The sequence below is a fragment of the Musca autumnalis genome, unplaced genomic scaffold (assembly GCF_047663935.1).
Source record: "Musca autumnalis isolate F117 unplaced genomic scaffold, ASM4766393v1 scaffold_4, whole genome shotgun sequence".
Classification (NCBI taxonomy): domain Eukaryota; kingdom Metazoa; phylum Arthropoda; class Insecta; order Diptera; family Muscidae; genus Musca; species Musca autumnalis.
The window spans coordinates 101,483,097-101,504,816 of NW_027411977.1; the positions used below are offsets into that span (position 1 = coordinate 101,483,097).

General features: G+C 33.9%; 1 protein-coding gene across 21 annotated transcripts in view; it reads left to right on the forward strand.

Annotated features, from left to right (window-relative positions):
• The window catches only part of LOC141404308 (uncharacterized), a 1,008,861-nt gene that overhangs the window by 791,515 nt on the left and 195,626 nt on the right, over positions 1-21,720 (forward strand). For all 21 annotated transcript variants that reach the window (XM_073987798.1, XM_073987800.1, XM_073987780.1 and 18 more), the window contains 2 exons: positions 4,766-4,932; positions 5,036-5,128. In XM_073987798.1, coding sequence (XP_073843899.1) covers positions 4,766-4,932; positions 5,036-5,128 — 260 coding nt within the window. The remainder of the gene's footprint in view (positions 1-4,765; positions 4,933-5,035; positions 5,129-21,720) is intronic.

A 21,720-nucleotide genomic window follows, 5' to 3' on the forward strand; every position in this document is an offset into this window, starting at 1 on the left:
ATATTCCTTGTTTGACCACCTAGGACAACCTACGTTACATCGTTGCAAAGGTGATATTTTCTACTTTCATTAGCAGGTTTTGCTTTTGACATACTCATTATAGAAGTGGAAGCTTTAAAATAAAACGTAGACTTTTTCTCCAAATAAGTTTTTTTACCCATTCTGACCTCTAATATTATCCGACCATCACCAAAATCAAAAGGCTTCTTCGCTTCCGAGAAGATGGACAGATGGAAGGACGGACGGGTCTACGATCGTTAAAAACTTTTTGGCCGAAGCCAACTTATAATACCCTCCCCACATAGTGATTTAGGGTATAGTTAGCTATATAAGATTGGATAATTGAAATCTTTCCATTGAACTAACAATCCTTGACGACACAACACTTTCGATTATTACCCCGTAGAGAATCACAACTCTTAATTAACTTATAAGTAGGTCCATTTGTTGTCATATATATCATATTTTGGTTGTAATCTTGTTCACAATTGACATGCTTATCTTACATTTAAAAGAAAAGGCTTACTTCATATTGCAGAATCCCGATCACTCATAATAAACAGCCAGCACCATGAAATTGTTTCAGTCCTTTTCTGTCTCGCATTTCAAAAACTACGATTCTCACTTTAACGAATCGACTACACGTCCCAGATGTTATCGGTATTCTATAGTATTTTAAGTCCTCTTTTATATGCAATCACTGAAAAATTCTTTAAAATTGCTAGCATAAAGTTATATAACGACATTTCAAAACTTTCTTTTAATTTTCACATACGTTTTTCATCTGTCCGTACTTTTACATCTCTCCCATTTTGCCAAAAAAAACCATTATGCTTTTTGTTGCGCAATGAGGAAAATTACACAAAATCAATAAATTTCACTCAATGGACTTGTAGCAATCAGTTTAAATCATTCGAAATACAAGAAACACAAAAATGGAAAAGGAGAAAATTCAGAGAAAGTCAAAAAAAGAATCTCTGAAAAAGCAAATGGAAAAATTACCACGAACAAAAATATGGGATGTCTGAAACATCTTCATTAATTGCATTGTGGCTGTTTTTTTTATAAAAATTGATGTTGGATTCGAGTAAAATGCCTTCCAAAATAATGACATTAATTACGAGCAATGCAATTGCAATGGGATAAATGCAATAAATACCAGACTATATTAATATTAAAGACAAGGAAGGCTTCACGATTTTTTCTTATAATAATTAATAATTGTTCCACAAACATCCCATAAGGGACAATGGAGACTTCTTTCATATCAATGAGTGCACCCCGATTCATATTAGCTCAATGATGTGCGACCTACAATTTATAGGATATCTCGCCAACATTACTGAGGGGTATTTGCCACCGTTGAAAAGTGTTTTGATGTTGCCTGACCGGGGAACCCACGACTTTATGTGTACAAACAAAAAATCTTTTTGTGGGAGATTAACAGTTTTGGAAGTCAACAAGGTTTTATTACAGAAAAACACAATGCCTTATTTTAGAAGACCACAAGGCGTTCTTATGTAAGACCATAAGGACTTATTATAAAAGAACGCAAGCTCTTCTTAAAGATGTCCGCAATGTCCTATTATAGATGATCACCTTCTTCTACAAGACCACATGATCTTCTTATAGAAGAATTCATATAGAAGGAATTGTTATAGAATACAAAAAAATTTCCTACTAACGAAAAGATTGTGCTCCTATTTGCGAAAAATAACGCATCTTATAAAAGACAACACAATCTTCTTATTATGAAAGACCACAAGTTTGTCATCATTAGTAATGTTTTTTAACTGCATAACACATACTTACTTACGCTGCTGGCCCATTACAGATCATTTGTTCCATAACCCGAACTGAGAAAAGATATACAATTCTCTCTGTTGCTTCTTTTTTTTGAATACCGCGTCTTTCCATCTCTTTCTCCACTTGTTTGCTTTATAAAAGCCTTGGTCTGCCAGTTGTGCAAATTCTTCGAAAGATCTGCGGGCCAATCTGCGTTGACGGTGAATATCGACGTCGTATGAACCACGAGATGTATCTGCTATACAACGACATTAGTATAGATAAACGGATCAAGATGCAACGATTGCTTTGGCTAGGCCTTATCATAAGAATGAGCGATTATTAACCTGCTAAAAAGGCGTATAAATACGGCCACATGTCGGTACACGCACAACTGGCAGGCTAAGGCTTTACAAAACACTGATACTACCCAGGCTAATGTATGGTTCCAAAGCTTAGGTACTTGCGCAAGGAGATAAGACAGTGCATGGTGTTGCGAGAAAATTCAAAACTATTCGAGAGGAGGTCCTAACGTTCACGTTTCCGAAATTTGGTGTGGGATGTATCCGAAGGAATTGACATATATAGTCCATATTCCAACCAGATCTATGTCTCGTAGAAATATTACGATGGCGAAGGCAAAATTTTGGATTGGCGAAGGCCAAATTTTTGGACCGAATCGGCAGATCCGTTCGAGAGTTATCTTGCGCTCCAACCACTACACACGTTATCATAGGGATTTTTTGCACCTTTCAGGCTATATTCTCAGGGAATATGGACTTTCCCCTGATGAAACTTGTGCCGCCGTATAGGGGACAGTGAATACAAGTAGTTACAATAGAAATCAAGGAGATTCGAGAGCAGGTCCTAAATTGAACTTTTCCGTAATTTTGTGTGGGAGGTACCCTAAGGAGTGAAACGATTGAATCCATGTTGGAACCTCATATAAGTCTGGTAGAAATTTCACGAAGTGAAAAGTATGGACCAACTCGATTATTCCCACCAAGAGTTATATTGCGCACAAATTTTCCGAACATGTTTGAACTTTTGTGGGGGAGGTACCGGAAGAAGTTGATGTACATATATAACCCATCTTCGAACTTGAACTTAGTTTTGGCAAGATATTACGAAACCCAAATTTTGGCTTCAATCCGTTGGAGAGTTATCGTGCGCTCCAGCCAGATAGACAGACAGACGGACGGACATGGCTACAACGAACATACTTGGGGTCTATTTCGATGGGGTACGCTGTGCCCGTATGAAAGTGTATACACCCTTGTTAGAATAAATGCTGAGGATATAAAAACAAAAATTGATAGGTGCCGTTACATGAGGGCTATATCAAAACACGCAACTATGTATATTGACAATTTTTAAAAAATAAAAGCTATTTCAGTTAAAAAAATGTAGCTAAAATGCTCAATATGCCAAAAATCCGGATGCACCATTGTATGAGAGTCATACACAAATATGGACCTACGACAGCTTTTTTATTGAAGAAGTTTTGGGTCCACTGTGTACCTTAAATGTCAAATAACAAGAGGTTCGGTCAACAAATGTTACTATCCTCAAGATACATAATCGACAATTTTTGGTAGAGAAGTTTCGTGACTGCAGGGAACCTCACCTATAAAATTACGGGTAGTTCTGTCAAAAAATGTTGCTAAAACACTAAAAATACCGAAAATCGTGAGATACAATGTTGACAATGTATCTGAAATCCTCAAAAGTAAGTTTTTGTTTTTTGCGGGGAGGAGACAAGTTACCCCCCACAACTTGCTCGTATTCGAGAGCAGATTCAGTCGTGAGTGTAATTAGAGCGAATTTAGGAGCATTCGGAGCTCTGGTGTTCACTAAATTGTAGCAAAAATCCTCAAAAGACTGAAAATCAAGAGATATATGTATATCATATCGTGTTCCGATATAGTCTATCTTCGAACTTGACATTCATACACTCGGGTGCAAAAATATAGCGTTCTAGCTCAATTATTGCGAACGACAAATTGTTTACAGCCGATTACTGGATCGACTCAAAATTGTATCCATGTCAAGAATATATATGATTTATAGGGTCGCAAATGGTTACTTTAATAAGTTACAAATACAAAATCAAGCTTACAATGCCTCTTATATTCATACTTTTTGGAAATTATTTTTCCTAAAAATATAAATTAAATAGATTGCATCATAATGGTCCTCGGAGTAGTTCGCTTATGTCGTTGCCTATATACATACTTCTTCTTCTTCTTTATTTGCAAATTCGTTTTCCGAATATTAGCGACCAATACAATTTAGTTACATTTCAAAATTGTACATAATTTGATTTCATAAATTATTTATTAAATCCGCAAATCCTTCTCTGTGTCTCGCCATGCTGAATAAGTTTGTCTCATCTCGAATACCAGTCCATTCTTTGATGTTATCAAGCCATGTTAATTCCTTCCTTCCTCTAATCGGGTTTCCTTCAATTTTTATGCGGGTTATGTTTTGTAATAATTTATATTTTTGGTTCCTCATGATATGACCCAAATACGCAGTTTTTCTCCTTTTTATGTTTGATATTAGTTCTCTTTCGCAATGCATTTTCCTCAATACTTCAGCATTTGAAACATGGGCAGTCCAAGGAATTTTAAGTATCCGCCTATATATACATACAATATATGGTTTTTTCTGTAACAGAAATAATGGACGTTGCTTCTTTTCGATTTTGTTCCAACATCATAGAGCATTTACTTTGTTTATGTAATTTGAATCATAGTGTTAATGTTGTCTTTATTCTTGTATTGAAGAACATGAAAAAGTTCAAAAATAATATCAGTTAATTGAGTTGATGTTCCCGTTTTTTTTTTCTTTTTTTTTTTTTTGCCTTTCGATACATATTTTTGGTAGTTTTATTCTTTTAGTTAGTGCTATAAATTTTGTTTACAGCGAACACCTTCTTACGAAATTTTGTTTATATTTCCATTATGATTTTCCACAGGACCTCCAGGCCCACCTGGACCACCAGGCCCTTCCCCCAGTGGCAGTTCGACTCGTCATCATAGTCCTGATGAGGATGATGAAACACCATATTTTTCTGCATCCTCGTGGAACATGCGTATTGTACCCGGCGCAGTCACTTTTCCCAACATTGATGAAATGACAAAGGTAAGTGAATGTTAAGTGAATTAAATTTTTAAAAGCGAATAGAGACTCATGTCATCTTAACTTTAACCGGATCTTAAATGGAATTTTCAATTTTTACTTTCAGAAATCTGCCATGAACCCACCAGGCACTTTAGCTTATATTACTGAAGAAGAAGCCCTGCTAGTCAGAGTCAACAAGGGCTGGCAATATATAGCGGTAAGTATTTCTGTTTTAAATTTTTGTAAAAAAGAAAACAGATATTCGATACGTTGCCACACATTTTGCGATAATTTTCTTGGAATCGTAAATATATTTTTGGAAAACAATAAGCATAGCACGAGAAATACTGCCACAAAGTGTGTTGAAATGGAGTTTGTTGACAGGACAACCCATTTAAAAATGCCATAATACAATTTTATTAACATTTTGTTCCAGCAAAAGACTATAGTTTTTGACAGAAGCTATATTTGTAGATAACAATTTGCAATAAAATATTGAAAACATCCCCCACAATTCGCCATCGAAAAAAATGAGTTTTTTGTTTTGAGTCACTTGAATAACATGAATTTTCCTTTGTCCTAAGTCCATATTTACATTAGGAAATTTTCTTGTAGTCTCCAAAAAGAAGACCTGTGATCTTCTTATGGGAAGACCCAGTGGTGTTCTCCTGGGACAATCAGCCGTCGAACAGTTACAAAGTCAAACAATAAAAAACCCTCTACGTTCGGATGGACCAACATGTTTACACCCTTCACCATGATGTATTCTGAAATCCGCAATTTTAGGTTAGAAGTTTTTTAAATCACTGAGAATTAGTGTTTTGGGTTTTATCGCTTTTTATCATTTCCCGATAACGGAAATCACAAAATCGCCATTCCAGGGAATAGGGGATTTCCCGGACATTTTGTTTACAATATGAGGGTGGGTCAATATTTATTTGATTTTTCAATCTTTCCACTTAGTTATATGAAATACAACACCGGTTCCTTATAGTACTATTTTTTAGAGGCCTAGAGCTAAATTTTCAAATTTCCAAAAAATTGCTCCCGCAATTTCTCTCTATCGAACAAAAACGAAAAACATTACGGAAAATGAATGTTCTCCGGATTTACCCCACAGTTAGCATTTTCATTACTCAAAGCTAACATTATTGCTCGGTGGAAAGAGATTCGCCTCACAATGAAATTATTGATCAAACATTTATATTTTATAGACCTCGAAAATCCTATGTTTTGGATTGAACTTAATTACGGAGCTCCCTGAAAATCTGGGAAAGTGACGGAATTTTTATCCACCATCGTCTTTTCATAAATAATATAAAGTAAAAGAGCGCTATAGTCGGACGAAAACGAACAAAAACGAAAAACATTACGGAAAATGAATGTCCTCCGGATTTACCCCACAGTTAACATTTTCATTACTCAAAGCTAACATTATCGCTCGGTGGAAAGAGATTCGCCTCACAATGAAAGTATTGATCAAACATTTATATTTTATAGACCTCGAAAATCCTATGTTTTGGATTGAACTTAATTACGGAACTCCCTGAAAATCTGGGAAAGTGACGGAATTTTTATCCACCATCGTCTTTTCATAAATAATATAAAGTAAAAGAGCGCTATAGTCGGACGGAGCCGACCATGTGTACCCTACACCACTTCACCTGGGCACTAGTTTTCCGCGGAATTTATTTATATTATTGCGAAGTCTCCTTTGTTCCTTTGGGGATGTTGTGTGAATATATTTATGCATCTATTGTTGCGACAGTTATATATTATTTTCATTATTTCGGAATGGACAGATGAACCATTTTGGCTACATCTACATACATATTTCTTCAAAAATTAAACATTTGTATTAAGAAAAGAAAAAATACCAAACGTATTTAGAAAAAGCTTTTGGTGACAGTATCAGATTCGATCAATGAAAGAGATCCATATTTCGAGGTATTCCAAGCAAAAATTTGGATCCGGTAGTCATTATGTAACCCATTACAAAGAAATGTGTGCAATAATAACTGCTTATATTACTCATTACTAAATAATGGGTACTGTGGCACAGACCTTGTGTGTCCGACTACAAATCCGAGGGTTGTGTGTTAAACGCTCACCGCCGGCCGTGTTTTTTATTTTTGTAAAAAAAAAACAAAGGATTGTTGGTGGTGCACATGTAAGCACACGTAAGTCCTTCTTCTTCTTCTTTATTGCATATTCGATATTCGAATGTTAGCGACCATATTACATTTCATGTATAATATTTTATATATCATTGACAAAATATGAAAATAATTCTCTATTTCTTGCGACACTTATTAAATTTTCTGCATTTCGGAATTCTGTCCATTGTTGAATATTTTGGAGCCAGGACATCTCTTGTCTTCCTCTGCTACGCTTTCCTTCTATACTGGCTTGTAGAATTGATTGTAGAATGTGGTATTTTGAGTTTCGCATTATATGCCCAAGATATGCAATTTTTCTCCTTTTTATATGATTGAAGAGTTCTCTTGTTCTGTTTAATCTGCGTAGGACCTCGTCATTTGGCACGTGAGCTATCCATGGGATTTTAAGAATTCTCCGATATATCCACATTTCGAATGCTTCTAATCGCTTGACGTCTACTGCTTTTATAGTCCATACTTCCGTTGCGTATAACAGTACTGGCCATATGTAGGCTTTTATGAACCTTGTCTTTGTTGTGATGTTAATATCATGACTTGTCAAAATTTTTCAATATTTGTGAAAGGCGTCTCTTGCCATTTCTATCCGGCATTTAATTTCTTTGGAGTTATCCCACTGATCATTTATTGAGAACCCGAGATATTTGAAGCTCGACACTCTCTCGAGTGGAGTGTTGTGAATTATTATATTCATGTTTTCGTAATTGTTTTTTCTGCTTATTATCATATATTTAGTTTTCTTGATGTTTAATTTTAATCCATATCTTTCACTACACGCAGTTAGTCTGTTGACAAGATTTTGTAAACCTGATAGGCTGTCTGCTATTAGTGTAGTATCGTCAGCGTATCTGATATTGTTTATATAAGCATTATTTATGAGGATTCCTTCTTTAGTGTTATTTATTGCTTCTTTGAATATTTTTTCCGAGTATATATTAAACAGTAGTGGGGACAGAGTACAACCCTGTCTTACTCCTTTGGATATAGATATTTCTTCCGTCATTTCTCCGTTGATATTAACATGTGCGGTTTGGTGCCAATACAGACTTTTAATGCATCTAATTTCTTTTCCCCCTATTCCAATTGACGCCAAAATATCAATGAGCTTGTCATGTTGTACGGTGTCAAATGCCTTCTCGTAGTCGATGAAGCACATAAAAACGTCTTTATGGACACTTCTACATTTTTGGACCAACACTTGTACGCAGAATAGTGCTTCTCTGGTTCCTTTTGCTTCTTTAAAACCAAATTGTGTTTCGCCCATTTCTTGTTCGCATTTTTCGTATATCCGTCTATGTATAATTTTCAGAAAAATTTTTAAGGCGTGACTCATCAAGCTAATAAGTCGGTACTCGTTGCATCTTTTGGGGTGAGATTTCTTTGGAATGGTTATAAATGTGGACTTCAGCCAATCCTCTGGGTATTTTCCGGTGTCATAAATATAGTTAAATAGTTTCGTTAACAGATCAATATTGTTATCATTTATCATTTTTAGTATCTCGGCAGGTATTTCATCAGGACCCGTGGCTTTTCGTTCTCGGAGGGATTTTATTGCATCTTCAACTTCGTTGTTTGTTATTGCCTCGCCTGTCATTTGTTGTGATATCCGGTAGTCATAATCAGATCTAGTAGGATCATTGAATAAGTTTTGAATATATTCTTTCCAGATGTTTTTCTTCTCAGCGGTTTCAAAAACGGGTTCATTATTGTTATTGTAAAGGACTGATGAATTATTATTTCTGTATATGCCGGCTGCTTCTTTCATTTTCTTGTGTAACTGAAAGTCGTCGTGCAGTGTCATCAGTCGTTCAATTTCTTGGCATTGACTGTTAAGATGGTTGTTTTTGGCTATACGCACTTCCCTTTGAATTTCCCTGTTGATTTCCCAATACATCTCGTAGTTACTATTTTTGTATTTTCTACGCTCATCCATCAGTTGAAGTATCTCTTCAGTCATCCAGCTTTTACTTTTTGGTTTTGTGTAGTTTCCAAGCGTGTTACGTGCAATTGAATTGATTGTGGTCTTCACACTGTTCCATATATTTTCCACGTCATTCCTGTTGATATTGATTAACTCTGTGTTGACTTGAGAAGAAACGCCAGACCTTATTGTAGGATTTCCGAGTTTTCCGATGTCAATTTTTGTATGTTGTGACCTTTCTTACAGATGAGCAATGTCGCCTGTTTATAAGTCATTAAACAACCTTTAATGTTCGTGTGCGTGGCCGAGTGTGTAGTGTGTTGGGCTGCAAAGCAGAAGTTCGTTTGTTCAAATCCAGAAAGGGCGAAAAAAATAAAATAAATAATATGAAGTGTGTTGAAATTGAAAACAATTTCCACCTCAACTGTTCTAAAAATAGAAAATATCGTTTTTTAAATTATAGCTTATTTTTCAACTTTCAGTGGGCATAAAATAACTAGTTATTCTAGTGGATAAATAGGTCATAGAATATCTAGTTATTCAGTGCGACATGCCCTTGTAAAAATAATGGGTTAGTAGGGGGTTTTGTAAGTAGTTACGACTACCAAAACGTACTATGAAACCCCATGATTTTGGGAGGACTTTTTTGGCATGGTTACATTACTTCTAATCAAAACTTCAAAATCCCGTACAGCATCGTATATTCCATCAATTAAAAAAACTTCGAATTCCTCTATCATGATTTTAGCATGGAAGGTAAACACAGTTCTTTATAAACAAAGGAAAACACACTTAAATGTCCCGGTGCGCCTGACCAACTTTAAATAGAATGTGCTTACACCTTGGAACTTTTTGCGGATTCTGAAACTACAAGGTTGATAAATGAGAAAAATTAAAGAAACAAAAAATCGCCGCAGCTCTTTCTAAATTAATCGCGATCAAATAACACATTTGTAGGGGTTTTTTAGGTTTTCGCGATTTTGCTTGGAAACCGTAAGTCCTATTGAAATGAGATTAGAGCAAATGTTGTAGCTGTGAAAATTCTCTACGAGATGGAACTCTATGACTTTTTCTTAGGTTTTACCATTTTTGAGATATAGAATCTGAAATTGGGACAAGAAAAATGGGATGAGAAAAATCAAAAATTCAAAAATAGGAGAAGGGATTTTGAAATAAATCGCCGTCAAATATCACATTTTTACGGTTTTTTAGGTTTTCAGGATTTTGCTTGGAAACCGCAAATCCTATCGAAATGGGACTAAAGAAAATATTGTAGCAGTAAAAGTTCTCTACAACATTATTTTCTTCCTATTTCAATAAATACTTCACGATCATCGCCAAAAACTACAGAGGTCTATTTTGGTCTGAACCTGACCTCCATACAAAGTTTCGTGAAGATTGGTCCATAATTGCGGCCTGTAGCGTGCGTACAATTTTTATTGGACGGACACACATTTCAAAATCATTTTATCTCGTCGAGATGTGTATTTTGGTATACCACATGGGGGGTCTACGACGAATATTTCGCGGTGTTACATGGAAAAACAAACTTTTAATGCCCTCTCCACTTTGTTGTGTAGGGTACAATTAAAAGTGCCTTTTTTGTGTGTCGAAGTGTAAAAAATATGTTCTTATGCTTAAAACTAATTAAGAAATGGAATTTTAAAATAGAAAATATTGTTCGCACTTATATAACCCAGAACAAAAATCCCAAGTATTTAGTGCGGCTCTTATTAACTTTTTTCCTGAAAAAAAAAACTATGTGGATTTAACTTAATTCCAAACATTTGTCATTTCCTGATTATGTAAAATCATAAAAAAATAATTCATGCCATTTTTTCTTTTCCTACCCGCTTGCTAGATTGGTTAACTGTGAGTTACAGAAAAAATTACTGTTTGTTAAAGAATAAGTCGCATCATACAAACCACCAAAGCAAAAACAAATTTTTTTTAACCATCCCGTCGTTGCTTCTGTGACTTCTATTACACCGTACACACAGTCCTTTATTATAAAATAAACGAACCCTGTTGTTACGCTCTTTGACAAAAATCCTCTCAATAAAAATTATGTTCTAACATAAGAAATATGTTGGTACCTAAACAAATAAAATTTAGTAATGTTACAAAATGGTCCCAAACATATATTTGCTTGGATCTAAACATATTTCTAACATACATATATTTTTGTGCGTACAAATAACTAGTTTTGCTGGCCGACGTAACCTTTGTTTTACGACAGCAATCAAAACGATAGTCAAAATTTTCGTTGGAGTCGTTCCAGTTGAGCTAATCTGGCATAAAATGACACGTTCATGGAATAACACTACCAAACACTCTAGGATTTTCTTGGAAGATAAATATCAGTTTAAAAAAAATAGTTACGTGAAAATATAATTAACTTTGTGGGAATTTTCGCTATTTCATTGTCTATTTTGCCTTAATTATCATTTATATGAGAAAATGTTCCTCTTGTGCCCTGGGAAATATTATTTTATTATTGTGACCTACCTGTGTCTATCCATTCCTTCTATAACCTTCTAAAGCTCACATATAATTGGCAAAATGGATTGTTTGCTTGATACTCTATGCTGATTTGACATGATTTCTTTACGTTGTCTAATTCGTAGCAACGTATAATGAAATATTTTCTTTTGTATTATTTATTAAATTCTTTATTTATTATACTTTGATATACAACAACATCACAATGAATTAATGAAAAATAATGAAATATTTTCATAAATCTTAAAATTGGAAGTTGGCTACTGAGAAGATGAGAAAATCACTGATACAAGCAAAAGCGAAAATATAAATTAAAACAACAACGAAATTATAAGTGACAATATACAAATTATTCTTTAAAAATATGCAACAAAAATGGAATTAATCATATTTTAATGGGAGAATAACAAATAAATTACATAGTGCACACAGAATGTCCTGCGCATAATACTCCAACATGGCAATATTAAATTTTTGGGGTGGATAATTCTCTCCAAAATAACTTTGAAAACTGTGCTGGTCTTCTTGATTAGCATTTACATGTCGTTTTGGTATATATAAGTATGGGTCTGCGACCATTGTTTCTATGTGTTAAAAACTTTTGGTCCAAAACCAAATTATAAATGGTATAAAAATGTTCTTACGAAGCACTTGTTTAACTATAGATTGATGAATTTTTGCACAAGTACTTATAAGGGCATAGGAATAAAAATTTTCAACTTTGGTCCATATCGGTTCAGATTTGGATATAGCCCCCATATATATCTTTCTCCGATTTTGCTATAACTCGGTCAGTTTTGATCGAATAGCCTTCTAATTTAATATGTAATATGTTCTTACGCCCCTGAGTAGCTCTACCGATTTTCACAAAAATCAGTTCAGATTTGGATATAGCCCCTCTAATATATATCTTTTCCCGATTTTGCTAGAAATCGGTAAATTTTAATCGAATAGCCTTCAAATTTGATATGTGATATTTTCTTAGGCCCCTGAGTAGTTTCACCGATTTTCATAAAAATTTGAAGGCTATTCGATTAAAATTGACGGAGTTATAGTAATATCGGGGAAAGATATATATATGGGGGCTATATCCAAATCTGAACCAATTTTTGTGAAAATCGGTAGAGCTACTCAGGGGCTATATAAAATCAGAACCGATATATCTCAGAAGGTTGCAGGGATGGGCAGAATGTTTTTACACATTTCGCTTCGGAAGAGATGTCCAATTAACGGAAATCAAGAGCCAAGGTGGCAATCAAAAGATATACTCTACGAAATATTAAGAATTTATACTTTTTTTAACAAATTTAAATTTTTAGTTTTTGATGACGGTACTTTGCCCATGTGCAGTTGACGTCAACTTTTTGTACTAAAATTTTTTATTTATAGCCCACCCATCAAATCCCTATCCAAAACTTTTAATATTATTAACAAACTTTTCAGAAAATGTTATTTTAAATGTCGTCTAATTTTCATATGATTATCGCCTTAGATTACCTGGGAAATATTTTTCATATTTAAAGAGCTATAACTTCATTATGGATGCACATATCGAACAAATTCTTTCAGATTCGTTGTATCGGATGTGTTTACTGTAAGAGAAACACATAAATATATGTAAAAGTTAACATCACATTTTTTGATTTTTGTCCACGCGGCAACACTGTGCGCAGTTCGGACTCGGCGATAAACTGTAGGACCTATGTCATTGAGCTAATATGAATAGGGGTGCACTCATTATGAGAGAAGTCTCCCTTGTCCCTTATGGGATAGTTGTGGAATAATTATTATTAATATTAGTATATATATGATTTACTATATAATAAGCATTCTGGCGAGAATATATTCCAGTATATTTCATCCTGAAAATATGATTCCACCTACCATATTCTTTTTCTGTGGGACATCGTGATTTGATTTTTGTAAAATAAAACGTTTTTTGTCTGATTTAATTCTCCCCTTCGAGATGACATGCTTGTACACATAAATTGCTATTTCCTATCATTGTACCAGAATCAATCGTTTTTCCTTAACCGTTTTTTTATTCTTTGTTTTTATTACAATGCATTAGAGTTCTTCAAGTGGCAGACTTACATTAGAGCTTTCGATACAAAACAAAAACACATTTCCTTTTATCGTTTGGGTCTATTTGAAGTTTTATGTATGTTTATTCGATATTTGATATCTTAAGAAAACCATCTGCTGGAAGTGGTGCTACAATATCCTTTACTCTAAATACACACACATGACTTTTGCCAAATATGGCACTGTACAGTGGTTCCACTTGTAGCGAATGGTTCGAGAAAAATATTGCTATATCTCCGATCGATTTGCTTTTTTTAATGTTCAATGCTAAAAATAATATGTACCATTAAAATAATAGAGAAGGGTCCACAATTAGACATAGTCACTCATATAACAGTAGCCCCTCTACTTTTTTTTTTGCAAAATAATTTTTTCAAATAACTGTAAACAACACAAAACATGGTCGTATGACAAACTGCCCTGTGTACGTTAAGGCAAAAACTGTCATACTTTCCAAAAAAATTTCAAATGGCGCCAAGCAACACGCTAGGTTGCCTAGGCCAGAAAGTTTTCGTGCAGCCCTCTTACATCCAACGGAAACTGAATAACAAATTATAGACCTTTTGGTAGGATATATCTTAAATATTGCGAGCTGTATTTTGATTTTAAAAGACAGACGGGCTGACATTGTTGTATAGTCTTAGAAGTGTATATTGATTAAGAATATTAATACTTTTTTGGGACTTCGACGATGTGTTATAAATGGAACAACAATGTTAATAAACCCTACATTTTAAATTGCAGGGTATACAACTTGATATAAGAATCTTTTTAATAAACATATAGTAAGCGGATTGTCAATATCAAACACATACATATTAGTTTCTTCCATATAAACCAAACTCTTTAGATTATTGAATTGCTTCCAACTGATTACACTGTGCAATATGAGGTAAATAACAAAAGATAATTTCAGTCAGTGAAGAATCGCAAAAACACTCCGTCATCTGAATAAAAATCATCGAATGAAATCGTTGTCAATAAAATAATGTTGCCTAAGGGAGCAATTCTTTGCCATTTAATATGTCTGTCGTTAAATTGTTGTTGTTTTCGTCTAAGGGCCCAATGAACAATAAACAAAAGCCAACGCTTACGAAATCGCGGGATTTTATTTTACATGTGTTTATGGAAAGTGCGTACATATATTAGGTTGTCCCGTTAATTTTCGCCAAGGTATATAAATTTAAAGTCCTGGCACTCGTCCAATTTGTCATTAAAAAACCATTTCATTTAGTTGAAATCATTTTAATGATATTAGTCGTTCCTATAGTTCAGAAAGCTTTGATGGTCCTCTGTCTTTTTAGTTAGATTAGATTGACGTACTGTAACATCCTAATATATGTATTGAAGTATTTACAAAAAAAAAAAAAAACACAACCAACAACAGGAGTGATATCTACATGCACATTGGTATTTACATACAAACAAAACGACAAAATGAAATCGGCCCTTTTTGACACATGTAAAAGCTTAAAAAAACCAAGCTCATTGGGGGCCAACAATGCTTGTTTGTTATCCTTTGAGAGCTGTTTTTAACAATCAATGTCTCAACAATACCGAATAACAAACATCTCTAGCAGTAAATGTGTGTGTCATTGTTTATATACATATGTATACATATGTATGTATATTTGTATTAGAGCTGTACCAACAATATTTTATATGTTTACAACAATTTAGATTATAAACAATATATTCGATTTACAAATACACTTGACTTTTGTAACTCATAGCCATGAAAGTAAGTCGTAACCCGTTTGTAAAATGTATTACATATTCAAACTAATCTGAAACTATTTTCACTTTTTCCCATTCATAACACAAAATAGTTATTTTTATCAACTATCTTTCTGTATGTATGTCAGTACATTAAATTGGCAATCCTCTCAAAATACCTCCCTTATTCAACATGAACTTTGTTATGATATGCTCATATTATTTTGTATTACATTTCTTTAACAAACAAAAAAACGTATATTGGCAACATGTTTTGTTTTTTTATACCCTCCACCATAGTATGGAGGGTATATTAAGTTTGTTTTTCCGTTTGTAACGCATTGAAATACTCATTTGCGACCCTATAAAGTATATATATTCTTGATCAGGATAAAATTCTAAGTCGATCTGAGCACGTCCGTCCGTCCGTCCGTCCGTCCGTCCGTCCGTCTGTGGTAATCACTCTAGCATCCACAAAAATGGAGATAGGACGCTGAAATTTTGGGAAAATGCGTCTTTTGTTTGCAGGCAGGTCAAGTTCGATGATGGGCTATATTGGTCCACGTTTTGGTATAGCCCCCATATAACGGTACCCCCCGATTTACGGTATTTTGACGTTTTTAGCTACATTTTCAGACCGATTTGGCTATAATTTGACATTTAGGGTTCTTAAGTGTCAGTAAACATATGTAACAAAACTTGTGGACATAGGTCCACGTTTTGGTATAGCCCCCATATAACGGTACCCCCCGATTTGCGGTATTTTGACGTTTTTAGCTACATTTTTAGACCGATTTAGCTATTATTTGACATTAAGGGTTCTTAAGTATCAAGAAACTTATATAACAAAAGTTGTGGACATAGGTCCACGTTTTGCTATAGCCCCCATATAACGGTACCCCCCGATATACGGTATTTTGACGTTTTTAGCTACATTATCAGACCGATGTAGCTATAATTTGACATTTAGGGTTCTTAAGTGTTGATAAACTTATATATTAGAAGTTGTGGACAAAGGTCCACGTTTTGGTATAGCCCCCATATAACGGTACCCCCCGATTTGAGGTATTTTCACGTTTTTAGCTACATTTTCAGACCAATTAAGCTATAATTTGACATTTAGGGTTCTCAAATGTCAATAAAATTATATAACAAAAGTTGTGGACATAGGTCCACGTTTTGGTATAGCCCCCATATAACGGTACCCCCCGATTTACGGTATTTTGACGGTTTTAGCTACATTTTCAGACCGATTTGGCTATAATTTGACATTTAGGGTTCCTAAGTGTCAATAAACATATATAACAAAACTTGTGGACATAGGTCCACGTTTTGGTATAGCCCCCATGTAAAGGTACCCCCCGATTTGCGGTATTTTGACGTTTGTAGCTACATTTTCAGACCGATTTAGCTATAATTTGACATTTAGGGTTCTTAAGTGTCAATAAACTTATATAACAAAATTTGTGGACATAGGTCCACGTTTTGGTATAGCCCCCATATAACGGTAACCCCCAATTTACGGTATTTTGACGTTTTTAGCTACATTTTCAGACCGATGTAGCTATAATTTGACATTTAGGGTTCTTAAATGTCAATAAACTTATATAACAAAAGTTGTGGACATAGGTCGACGTTTTGGTATAGCCCCCATATAACGGTACCCCCGATTTACGGTATTTTGACGGTTTTAGCTACATTTTCAGACCGATTTAGCTATAATTTGACATTTGAAGTTATTAAATGTCAATAAACTTATGTGACAAAACTTGTGGACATAGGTCCACGTTTTGGTATAGCCCCCATATAACGGTACCCCCCGATTTACGGTATTTTGACGTTTTTAGATTTTTCAGACCCATATAGCTATAATTTGACATTTAGGGTTCTTAGGTGTAACTAAACTTATATAACAAAAGTTGTGGGCCTAGGTCCACGTTTTGGTATAGCCCCCATATAACGGTACCCCCGATTTACGGCATTTTGACGTTTTTATCTAAATTTTCAGACCGATTTAGCTATCAATTGTCATTTAGGGTTCTTAAATGGCAATAAACTTATATAACTAGTGGACATAAGTCCACGTTTTGGAATAGCCCCCATATAACGTTACCGCCCGATTTCAGGTATTTTGAGAATTTTACCAACAAGTTTTAACCGAATTATCTGTAATTTGAACATTTGACATTTAAAATTCTTAATGGTCACCACACATCATCAACAATTTTCAACATAGCCCCAATATAACGATACTTCCCGATTTTCGGTACTTTGAGGATTTTACTTAAAATGTTTAACGGAACGTAGGTCCATGTTTTTGTATAGCCCCAAAACAAACCTCCCGATTTTCCGTACCTTAGCTTTATTTTTTGACGAACTTTCTGTAATTTGAAATTTAAAAGTCAACAAAAATTCTGCAACAAAAATTGTTCATTTAAGTTCATATTTTCGTATAGCCCACATACCAATTTTCGGTTTTTTGAGGATTCTAGTTGCAATTTTAACCAAATTAGGAGTTATTTGACATTAAAGGCTCCCTTCAAAAACTGTCAACATAGGCCAATGTTTTATTATAACCCCTATATAACAGTACCTCCCAGTTTCTAGCCCACCAAAAATTGTCAACAGTTAGATATAGGCACCATAAAAAGAGCCTCCCGAATGAAGCATTTTATGTACATTATCTGACATTTTAAAGTAACTCACTCAAAGTTGGGGACAGGAATGAATATTTTATGGTGGAGGGTATGAAAAGTTCGGCCCGGCCGAACTTAATGCTTTTTTACTTGTTTTTTTTTTAATTCAACATAGCTGAAGCCAGTGTCCACCTTTTTATAACCCCCGAGTTGTGATTGTGTATTACACAAGTTAAATGATTTCGGGTAAAATGAAATGTTTTTGGACTTGACAAAAAATATTAGCCTTAATAGTTAATTAAGGTGGAAACTGTGCACTATAGGTAATTTGCCCTGTTTTTGAGACAAAAATTAATAACAGCGGAATTAAATGATTTTTTAACTTTTTAAATTATTTATGTGTAAAAATGTGATAAAACAAAAATTTTTACAGATAAATTCGGATTCGGATTCGGTTTTTCCAATGCAATTTTCATTAGTTTTCTTATACACAACAAACTGTTGAAAACGATCACGGTAGTAAGTAACAGCAATTTTGTCCCCGCGAGTAGATTTTCCAATGAATTGTTACAACAGTTTTGTATATTTTTTGAATATACGCTAATAAAGACGAGTTTAGTACTTCCTTAAACCGTATGAATGATTAATATGTAATAGAGAGTTAAAATAAAGCTTACTACTGCCGCACCGTTTATAGAAAACGACGAATATACCGAACAATTTGTCGCCATTACTTATTTTACTTGCAATGAAATTGTAAACAACAATATTTTTTACATTTATTATTTATTTCCTCAAACCAAACTTCCACAATTTTAAGACTTTTTATTGAGAAGTAACCTTATGATATCTTATAAATATCAAAAAGCGGGCAAAATCGGGTTTTGAAACCTAGTAATACCAATGCAGAAGACTTTCAGTAATGTGTTCTAGGTGGCAAAATCACGGCCAAACACGGCCAATTTAGTATAAGTCTATATGAAGTGAGTTTTAGAAAAATAAAATATTTATTTCTGACTTTTTGTGTTTTTTGGTCGCTACCCAAAAAATGTTAAGCTATATTATATATTAAATAAATTCCTCTCGCAATTGCCAATATATTCCATTTTACATATGTTTATATTTGGTTTATTTTTCCGCGGTTTTAAATACATTGAAATATGCCTTACAATATATATTTTTTTAGTTCTTCTTCGAAATTCTCACTTTGACTGCAATTTAAACCGCGATAATGACGCTATTTTGAAAAATATCATTCATATTATTAAATTTTGACATGTTCTTTTTTCAATGCCAACTAAAAAATTAATATTATTAAAAGTTGCAAAATCGACTTTTTGCCTCAAAAACTGGGCAAATTACCTATAGTGCTGTGGCTAGATTTATGTTAGAAAATGGGTAATAATGGGTTAAAGCCCATGTAACTTTTTTGGTTTGTGATTAAACTTTTCTCGATTATCCTATCAAAGAAAAAGTATAATTTATAATTTTGTATAATTTTTCAAAATTTGATCAGCGTCTATTAAATGATTCTGACTTTTTGAAGTCAGAAATTAAGTGTTTTTTGATATTTTCTTCAAACAGGTTTTTCAAAAATTATTTATATGATTGTATTACTCGCGATTCTGGAGTATTTGATATGTGAATCGTGCACAGAAAAAACAAATTCATTCAATTTATGAATAGTGTTCAAAATTTTTTCCAATGTTCAGTTTTTACATTGTATGAACCTAATCTATATATATAAAATTGAAATTTGTTTGTCTGTTTGTTTGTGCCTTATAGACTCGAAAACCGCTGAACAAATCTTACTGAAATGTTTAGGGTACATTGCTACATGGCCTTGAATGAAAATAGGTTATATCATTTTTTGAAATTTCGCGTTGATCTGAAGATATAGCATCAAAACCGGAGGAACCTCCAAAAAATTTAGATTTTGTATGCAAATATCTTTTGAACTATTACACATACAATCTCCAAATTTTGTATGTGTGACGGAATTTGATGTAGAAATATATTTACTACATTACATTCAAATCGGTTCAGATATATATGGATATATCTCCCACATACATATATTTTCGGCCGATTTCCTTATTTTATGTACCAAACATGCTATTTATGTCCAATTTCAATGAAATTTGGAATGTGTGGCGGAATTTGTTTTAGAAATAAATGTGTCAAATTATATCGAGTTTGGTTCAGATTTGGATATAGCTCCCATCTACATATATTTTCGGCCGATTTCCTTATTTTATGCACCAAGCACGCTATATATGTCCAATTTCACTGAAATTAAGAATGTGTGATAGATATTGGCCTAGAAATATATGTGCCAATTTATTTTGAAATCGGTTCAGATTTGGATATAGCTCCTATATATATTTTCTACCGATTTCATGTATTTGATGCACCAAACACACTATATATGTCCAAATTCACTGAAATTTAGAATGTGTTACAGAACTTGGTCTAGAAATAAATGTGTCAAATTATATCGAAATCGGTTCAGATTTGGATATAGCTCCCATATATATTTGGCAGATTTTCCGCATTTGATGCACCAAACACGCTATATATGTCCAATTTCGCTGAAATTTGAAATGTGTAACGGATTTTAGTCTAGACATAAATGTGCCGAGTTATATCGAAATCGGTTCAGATTTGGATGTAGCTCCCATATATATTTTCGCCCGATTTTCCGCATTTGATGCACCAAACACACTATATATGTCCAAATTCACTGAAATTTAGAATGTGTTACAGAACTTGGTCTAGAAATAAATGTGTCAAATTATATCGAAATCGGTTCAGATTTGGATATAGCTCCCATATATATTTGGCAGATTTTCCGCATTTGATGCACCAAACACGCTATATATGTCCAATTTCGATGAAATTTGGAATGTGTAACGGATTTTAGTCTAGACATAAATGTGCCGAGTTATATCGAAATCGGTTCAGATTTGGATGTAGCTCCCATATATATTTTCGCCCGATTTTCCGCATTTGATGCACCAAACACGCTATATATGTCCAAATTCGCTGAAATTTGGAATGTGTTACAGAACTTGGTCTAGAAATAAATATGCCAAATTATATCGAAATCGGTTCAGATTTGGATATAGCTCCCATATATATTTTCGGCAGATTTTCCGCATTTGATGCACCAAACACGCTATATATGTCCAATTTCGCTGAAATTTGGAATGTGTAACGGATTTTGGTCTAGACATAAATGTGCCGAGTTATATCGAAATCGGTTCAGATTTGGATATAGCTCCCATATATATTTTCGGCAGATTTTCCGCATTTGATGCACCAGACACGCTATATATGTCCAATTTCGCTGAAATTTGGAATGTGTAACGGAATTTGGTCTAGACATAAATGTGCCGAATTATATCGAAATCGGTTCAGTTTTGGATATTGCTCCTATATAGATTTTCGACCGATTTTTGTATTTGATGCATCCAACACGCCATATGTTTCCAATTTCGCTGAAATTAGGAATGTGTTACAGAACTTGGTCTAGAAAAAAATGTGCCAAATTATATCGATATCGGTTCAGATTTGGATATAGCTCCTGTATATATTTTCGGCCGATTTCCTGTATTTTATACACCAAACTCGCTATATATGTCCAATTTTGCTGATATTTGGAATGCGTAACGGGATTTAGTCTAGACATAAATGTGCCAAATTATATCGAAATCGGTTCAGATTTGGATATTGGTCCTATATATATTTTCGGCCGATTTTCTTTATTTTA